The sequence below is a fragment of the Channa argus genome, chromosome 16 (assembly GCF_033026475.1).
Source record: "Channa argus isolate prfri chromosome 16, Channa argus male v1.0, whole genome shotgun sequence".
NCBI classification, from domain to species: Eukaryota; Metazoa; Chordata; class Actinopteri; order Anabantiformes; family Channidae; genus Channa; species Channa argus.
The window spans coordinates 15330129-15338188 of record NC_090212.1 but is presented as its reverse complement, the minus strand read 5'-3'; the positions used below and the strand labels follow the sequence as shown (position 1 = coordinate 15338188).

Genomic DNA, 8060 nt, shown 5'->3' with positions numbered 1-8060 from the left:
CTTCATGTTCCCCAGTGCAACTCAGCATATTCACTTTGCATCAAGTCAAAGCACACGAGACATCACTGTGTCAATAACGTGCAGCATAATTCGAATATCGCCACAGTCCCAAATTATTTGTAAGGACTGTGGTAGCAGTGACACCTAGTGGCACGAGATTACATTTGCATGTAAGCTGGGTTTGTCTCCATAATTACTAGCTGATTATTTACCACCGTGCAGTTAACAAATGGAGAAACTGCATTTGACTTTGACAGTTTTCAGATATCTGATGTGTGTCCAAACAGTTTCTGTAATGCTTTTACATCTTTTTAACTGGTATTTAAATAACAAGGCCCTGGTTACAATCTTACCAAATATGCAATATCAAAGAGCATCAAAAATAAGACAGTTTTACACATTAAAGCTACTACACACACACAAAGTTACAAAACAACCACAGGGTTATAATGAATACAAATATTTATTAATATTCATTTACTCATGCAAGCAGCCTGTTCAGGCTTTGAAGCTTTTTACACAATAAAAAATAGACTTTGGGGGGGTGGACAAGATTAGCATTTTTAGATCCTGATCGAGGCACCAGAATAAAGACTTCTACCTAAATGTAGCCTGTTTCTTCTATGGATCTGTTATGATTTTAGACATCACATCCTTTAGATTTGTATTCTTCTGTGGTTTGTGATGTATGCTAACTCTGCCATGTTTGAACATTACTGGGCTAACAGAACACGTGGCACTGCCACACAGCACTAGTGTAAGAAAATATAACAGTACAAGTAAAAAGGTTTACGAGGATTCTCAACAATACAGGTTCATTATAATTTATTCTGCTGATCAAAATAGTCACAAAAAAGGTGTCGGACCTCCTCAGCATGACTCTGATCCATGCTGGTTGAGAGGAGCCGTTTGTGGCTAGGCTGAGGGCTTTCTGCCTCGGCCACTTCCACCTGCCACTCTGCCTTGAAGGCATCCCCGTGGGACTCACACATGTTGTGCAGAATGCAGCAAGCCAATATCATGGTGGGCACCACATCCAGTCCACAGTCGTTCCTCTTGCTCAGGCACTGCCAGCGAGACCTCAGCCTCAGCAGTGCCTCCTCAGACACGCGCAGCGCTCTCGTGAGTTTTCGACTGAAGAGCCGCTGTGGCTCCGTCAGCGCTGCGTGACTTAACCTCCTGCCTCCTTCCTCAGGGTAAGCCTTCATTAGCCAGCTCTGCAGCGAGTAGCAGGCCTCCCCTAGCAGCACATACCTAACCACAACAGATTAAGTCAGTTACACTAGTAGACTCAACTTCCTAAAGAGAAATTTTAGCACTTTGACCAGCTCAAATGAGAAGGATTAATGACAGCTTCTCACTCAGGATAAACAGATTTTAAAACTAAGCTAAAGCCTATTTTCTGTTAGTATATTACATATTATTAAGCATAGTGAAATGTGAGCTGTCATCTTTATCTCCAGACTTTTTACATACTTGTTATGTGTAGTTCTGTTCCCTGATTAATTTAACTGTGATTTTTAACAAAGCTTTTCTAATTTTGTGCTTGGTCAAATGTTTATACAAAATTATGAAATTGTCTATTACATATAAATTATTATATACAAAACAATTATACTGGTTCCAGGCACAACTGGGACAATGTGTCCATATTTTTACCCATTTTATTTTACAATAGTACATAAACAACATATCAGATGTTGAAACTGAGACTTTTTGGCATTTCATGGAAAATATCTCATTTTCAATGTGCTTTGACAAACATTTTTCTAAAATTTGGTCCTCAATTTCTAGATGCAGTTGGTTGTGGATTGGTGAACCTCTGCCCATCTTTACATTAAAGAGGCTCTGCCTTTCTAAAATGCTCTTTTTAGACCCAGTCATGTTTACATTTAGAGGACGTTTTTATCCAAAGCGACTTGCAAGTGAGCTACAAGGCAAGCAAAAATCTAAGTCCAGGAGAAAACATCAAAGCAAAGTCCCCTCAGGAGTGTTTCCGTTTCATGTTACTGACCTGTTGCCAATTAAACGAATTAGTTGTTAAATGCTCCTTTATTTGGCAATGGCACAATTTATTAAATATAATGTTTTTCTAGTCGTCATATACAAAACGTATTAATTTATTTATTGATTGCATGTTGCAAATAAGCAATTTTTTTTTTGAGAAATGGTGTTTATACATGGCATCGACCAATAGTTATCTTCAACAATTAGTTTTCTCTACAAGAGCTGTTAAAGCTGTTATTACAAAGCAAAAACAACTAAACTTGACCATGACACAATATAAGCTGTAACAGTTTAGGTGGTTAAAGCCAAAGCAAGCTTATGATCACTAGGTGGTCAAGCTATTTTAGGATACTTAGCACTAAGAAATAGACAGTTTGACATATAAATGTAGTATTGGTGCTTATATTGTGATTATGTTTTTCTTTTTGTACTTGTCTTCTGTAGTCGCAATATAATCCAAAAATAGCAATATACTTAAAACAGCTGGACCACTTAGTAATCGCATCTGTGATTTGTGTTTAATCGCCTCTTCAGTTGCAATGGAAATTGTGCAAAGTTGAAGCTTTGTCTGGAAGTTCTCACATTCTGTCATCTTGTGTTTATCATGTACCAGCCTTTCAGCAATATTTAAGGTGTTAGACGCCGTTAACGGTAAACAGAACAGTGACACAAATCCTGTGTGGAAACTTGACACAGTAGATGGGACAGAATAATGTGTGTTCCCTCAAGGGGAATTTGATATAGTTGATACAAAATCTCTTTCTGTTAACTTCACCTGAGTGGTTTTCCCATGAAGACTGGTGTTGGGGCAGGCGACAGTCCACCCTCTGCAGCTGTGGCCCAGAGTGATGAATTCTGTAAGATGTCAGCTGGGTCTGTCCCACCTGGGAAACTGGCACATACATCCCAGAACTGTCCCCGACCACTGACAGCCACCTGGAGGAGCAGACCCAGAACAAATAAGCAGTCAAAATGTCATGTAGACATAAACTAGCATACGCTGGAGCCTAAAACAGTGCGTGCCTCTACCTGCGACAGCACTGACAGCCAACCGGCAGGATTGGCATAGTCGGACGCGTTGTTTGATGGGGTAATAATAGCTGTGTGAAGGGTTGAGATGGCAGCAACACAGTGAGGAAAGCCCCATTGGGAAAGAAACAGCTGAGCTGAATCCTCTAAGTCTTGCTCAGTGGGGGGCCGCAGGTAAATCGAGCTGAGGAGTGCCACAATGGCGTGACACATGTCTCTGACGCACCTGCACACAGTGGACTTCCCCACACCGAAAAGGGTGCTGATGGTGCGGTATTCGACATTTGACGCAAGACGCCACAGAGCTACAGCTACGCGTTTCTCCACTGGCAGGGCCAGGCGGAAGCTGGTATCCTGTCGAGCTAGCCGGGGCCGCAGCTTGTCACAGAGGTAGAAGAATGTCTCTCGGCTCATACGGAATTTATCCAACCAATCAGAGGGCTGGAATTCTGTCATCACCACCCGCTCCCACCAATCCGTGCTCGGAGTGGTGGTCCAGGGACGTGTACGGATGCGGACGTTGGAGCGGATACCTCCTGCTATCATCATCTGGAACATAAAAATATAAAATTTAATCTACAGCAACTACTTTTCCAGTTACTGTTTCACACAATTTGTGAAAAATGAATTATTCTACTGAATAAACATCAATATTATGGACAAAAATGTGAATGTTTTTTTTTATTCTGTGCCTAATTCATGTAACCTACAGCTTGACTTGACTTCTTCCTGTATGTAAAACTGCTAATTTATTGTTCTATGTTTGGCACCTAAACAATGGGCTGATTTTCATATTGATTAATCAAATGAAAAGAATATATCAATCAGTTTCTTCTGTTCTAAAATGTTTATTCACTCTAGATTAGGGGTGTGAATTCTTATAAATAACAACATCAAATTAGGTATGACAGGCAATTGTATCTTCATTTTGACACCAATTCATCAATTGTATTGAATAATCAATATACCAATATTTAGATGTATGTGACTGGCTCTAAAATTGCACACTGAGGGAGGGACTGACCAGGAGCATCCTCTTCTGTCTCTGGAAGAAGTATTGTCTGTGTCTGATGCGCCTTTGGATCTCATTGCGCCTCTGGATATTCGCGTTGTTAATGTCTCTCCTGCGCTTCAGCAGCATGTAAGACATTAGGAACATAAACGAACGCAGCTGCTCCTCTTCTTCCATCTTCACAACTTCACGTTATGGCAATGAAAGGGATGTATAGCAAGCAGCTCAGACGTTGTTGCTGTCATTTCACGATAAGCTTGATTACTTCCGCTCTCTTCCTCTTTGTTTGATCGTGGACACCAGATGGGTGCTGCCATCTAGTGTGTGAAAATGTCCAACGTTTTATACGACGTTTCCTCTGTTGAGTTAAATGTGACTGGCTATTAAAGTAGTAAACAGTTAATTATTAGCTACAAAATAACATGTACTCAATGCTAACAAAACCTTTATGCTTCAGTACAGAAAAACGGCAAATAAAAACTTTAAATGCTGTTTACTAATGAAAGAATAATGTTTCTTACTGTGATTATGTGAATGTCTCTTTCGAGCATCACAAGAACCCTCAGCCTTGTTTTTCTGACTAAGACCTGGCTTCATTATGTTGATTCCTTAAGCACACCCTATGTTGGCCTCATCAATGTAACGTGTCACAGTGGGAGTATTTCTCCAAATGCAGCATCTGAGTCACTGGTACGTCTGTATTTTAATATCCATGCTAAATAGACTTTCCTGATATCTTTGCAAATTGCTCATGAGTTCTGATTCCAATCATAACCGCAGGTCACAAGACACATATGTGCTTCTAGTTCCTAATGAGATTTCATGTTTTATGCAAGAACTACCTGGAATAACTAAAAGAAATCAAAGTGAAAAATCTATTGTAAATTCCATAATGGAAAAGCCCTTTGCTGCCAGTAATCTCCTTCAGATTAATCTTCACTGTTAGAAACACAAGTAAATGACCTTTGTTGTTGTGAGCTTGTCACATTTCCATTTAGATTCCTGAATTTATTCCTTCACTAAAATGTTATTTTTACACCTGGCCAGCCCCATATGCCTTGCAGTGCCCCAGCCATTCCTGCCTTTCCAGTTACTGCACCTTTGTGTGTTTTCTTTATGCATCATGCATCACTGGTCTTTACCTGTAGTCAGTGTTTATTGCCACAAATATTTCCTGCTAAAGCGACCCCGCCAGACTGCATTTGTTTGTTTTCTGTGAAACTTCAACACCTCTCCAGTGATTTATTACAGGATTGCTGTATTCAGTTCCATTAGATGTAGATCTAGCCCACAATCTTACTTTTTAATCAGAGTATTTCATGAACAACAATGGAAAGTGGCAGGAAGAAATGTGTGTAGTACATCCAAGACATTTCACAGCCTTCACAGTACGGTATCTGCTTGATTAGTCACAGAGGTCTAGTTCTCATATCCATCATGTAAATATGTTCAAGAACAGATGTCCATCAAACCACCCATTCATCCATCCATTATCTGTAAGCTCTCACGCTGCTTAGGGTCCGGAGTGGGGGGTTGGATGCAGGTGGCCAGTCTATCTTAGGGCAGAGAACAAACATCAAACAATATATTTTTTATTTATGTTATTCACCAAATTATGTCCATATTCAGTTTTTGGGAGATGTCTAAAGAGGAGAAGATACCTGAACTTTATATTTTGCGTGTGCGTTATAGCTTATTCTGGAACTAAATCAAATCCAATTTTTTAATGGGTATTAAGTAGAAATTTGCCACCTATGCAGCAGTAGGTTTGAGTTTAGGTGAACAGAGAGGACTCGCTTATTCTAGCATTCACTCCGTGGTTGCTGTACATTCATAAATGGTGGAAAACCAGGGATGAAACTTAGGACAAAACTTTGACGCGAGTGATAAACAGGTCTGCTGCCGCATTCTCAAACTCCTTAGCGTCCATGTTTCCGCCTGGACCCCGTGTCCGTGCTTCAGACATGGCTTGAGCTAGCTTATAGGGAGAGATCTTGGCACTGGCCTCTAGATAGCGAATAGCCTTCAGATTAGCCTCCACACAGGAATTAACTTTACAATTAGCATTAACACAGCACTTTGCATCACATCCCTGGGAGGTCTCTAAGGCTTCCTTTAATGTCCCCAGCACCGCCAAGCACAACGATCGTGAGGCGGGGCCTTCATCTGGGCAGCAGACTTCCGCGTAGAGCCTCTGAGCCTGCCGAATGTAGTCTGAGAAAACGGCACAAGTGAGCACACCGTGCCGGAAGACATCATAAGGGACCGCCTCATGGTCTTGGCAATGGAGGCGCTGGAGGAGTGGAGCGGACGTTGAGGCAGGGACTCCGCCTTCACTGCACAGGCACTGCAGAGTCTGTGAGTAGAGGCCTCCTTTCACCCCTCCTCCTCCTCCCCCTCCTTTTGTGGGGCCATCGTTACAGGAGTCATCAGGGCCTTCAGGAACCTCACCTGGCCGTCTACAGGGCTGAGTAAAGTTTAGGAGGTCATAGGCCACACGGACATTGTTGCTGAAGGCAGATCTAGGTTTATAACAAATGGAACATTTTAAAATATTACACAAACATCTTTTTCAACTACAAAACAAGTCAGTCTTTCAAAACCATCCACACCACAGTTTACCTATAATCAAAATAGTGGTCTATGCTGAACTAATGAAAGAAGGTGAGCAATATACATATATCAGCACTATCTCCCTTACTGTAAAAAATATGTTTTGTGATTTGGCTTAAAGGGGTTTTGATTTATCTGGATAGGATTTGGGATACCAGATTTATTGTGCCAAAAGTTTTTCGATGTCTTACTTTACAGTCGGCTTTGATAATGGTTAATTTGGACTAAGCTACATGTTCAGTGTTTTGCAGTATCTGTTAGGTTTAAGTAGCACATGGCCAAGAACATTTTTAACAGCTGCATAATTTAATGGCATGGTAAGTCTTCTACTGCATTCCAATTTAGTTTACATAAAAATAATCTTTTAAACCACTGGCTGTCTGCTCATCACTCCAGCAGGACCCTATAGACACTTTGGACCAGACCTCTGGGAGTGGTGCGCCAGCCGCAGGTGCCAAAGCGCCCGGTTCAGATGCTGCTGCTCCTGAGCTCCCGAGCTCAGCGGGCCGTTGCTCAACTGACTCCCATCATCACAACCAGCTCTGCCGGCCTCTGTCACGGAGGCAAGGTTGCAAAAGTGGTCGGCCAGGAACCCGATGGGATCGTCCGACCTGGCCTCGACCATCTTCAGAATGGCCCCGCGGAGAAGCTCTCCCACCCCCGCCTGTGACAGAAACTCCCCGTCGCTATCCGATTTGGGGGCTTTGCCTTCGGGCATCCCTGAAGGAGGAACTCCGGACCGGCGCTTCTCCTTGTCGGCCATTGCTGTTGTCGTCCCGTGTCGCAGCAACGGCAGCGGAAGTGATTTAAGACCGGTCAGGAAACAGAAACGGACCAATCGATGCAAGGGAATTAAAGGGGTTCCCAACTTAACAAGAGCGGATCGAGGGAATCTTGCACCATCCCCATTTTTTTTATTTATACTACTACTGAATACTACTTAAAATAAAAAACTGTATTGACCGAGTTGTTTTTGCCAATTTCTAAAACCCTTAACAAAAGTAGTTACAAAGCAATTATGCGACAACCTGTACTCTTCTTTTTTCAATAATTTTTTTCCACTGACCACTCAGTTGCAGCATCTCAGCCCCTCAGACTGCTGTTAAAATCTAGGATTTCATTTTGCATCTTTAATTGTCTCTAACCTGGATATTGTAGAGACATGACAGCAGCATCAGTAGTGTTTAACTACTAACAGCTTTCTATGGTAAACAGTTCAACTTATCTTATTTATAAATGGTTTTTTATTTGTGTTATACTGTGGACCCAGAGAACCACATTTCAGTCCTGTGCATGTCTGTGCACAGTGTGGAATAACAACTTATAGGATCTTCTATTTTCTATCATCACGTGCACCACCAAGACAATTTTGCTCCTGTAAGAAAATAATTCAACTGAA

At 41.7% G+C, this 8060-nt stretch overlaps 2 protein-coding genes across 2 annotated transcripts; both read right to left on the bottom strand.

Moving 5' to 3' along the window:
* Nucleotides 1-474: 474 nt before the first annotated feature.
* On the bottom strand, nucleotides 475-4338 carry LOC137101805 (uncharacterized). The gene is made up of 4 exons (XM_067480653.1): nucleotides 4061-4338; nucleotides 3037-3585; nucleotides 2783-2943; nucleotides 475-1254 (listed from the first exon to the last, which is right to left on the bottom strand). The coding sequence occupies exons 1-4, from the start codon at nucleotides 4223-4225 to the stop codon at nucleotides 819-821; spliced, it is 1311 nt and encodes a 436-aa protein (XP_067336754.1). The 5' UTR covers nucleotides 4226-4338; the 3' UTR covers nucleotides 475-818.
* A 971-nt stretch (nucleotides 4339-5309) lies between these two features.
* Nucleotides 5310-7540, bottom strand: tpgs1 (tubulin polyglutamylase complex subunit 1). The gene is made up of 2 exons (XM_067480099.1): nucleotides 7087-7540; nucleotides 5310-6570 (listed from the first exon to the last, which is right to left on the bottom strand). The coding sequence occupies exons 1-2, from the start codon at nucleotides 7422-7424 to the stop codon at nucleotides 5910-5912; spliced, it is 999 nt and encodes a 332-aa protein (XP_067336200.1). The 5' UTR covers nucleotides 7425-7540; the 3' UTR covers nucleotides 5310-5909.
* Nucleotides 7541-8060: the final 520 nt, after the last annotated feature.

What these genes read in the sequence shown, in the direction of transcription:
- LOC137101805 (XM_067480653.1), bottom strand. Translation starts at nt 4,225, where the DNA reads ATGGAAGAAGAGGAGCAGCTGCGTTCGTTTATGTTCCTAATGTCTTAC. An exon ending in GACAGAAGAGGATGCTCCTG is followed by an intron (nt 3,586 to 4,060) that starts GTCAGTCCCTCC and finishes TTTATGTTCCAG; the next exon opens with ATGATGATAGCAGGAGGTAT. An exon ending in TTCATGGGAAAACCACTCAG is followed by an intron (nt 1,255 to 2,782) that starts GTGAAGTTAACA and finishes TGTTGTGGTTAG; the next exon opens with GTATGTGCTGCTAGGGGAGG.
- tpgs1 (XM_067480099.1), bottom strand. Translation starts at nt 7,424, where the DNA reads ATGGCCGACAAGGAGAAGCGCCGGTCCGGAGTTCCTCCTTCAGGGATG. An exon ending in CTGGCGCACCACTCCCAGAG is followed by an intron (nt 6,571 to 7,086) that starts GTCTGGTCCAAA and finishes TTATAAACCTAG; the next exon opens with ATCTGCCTTCAGCAACAATG.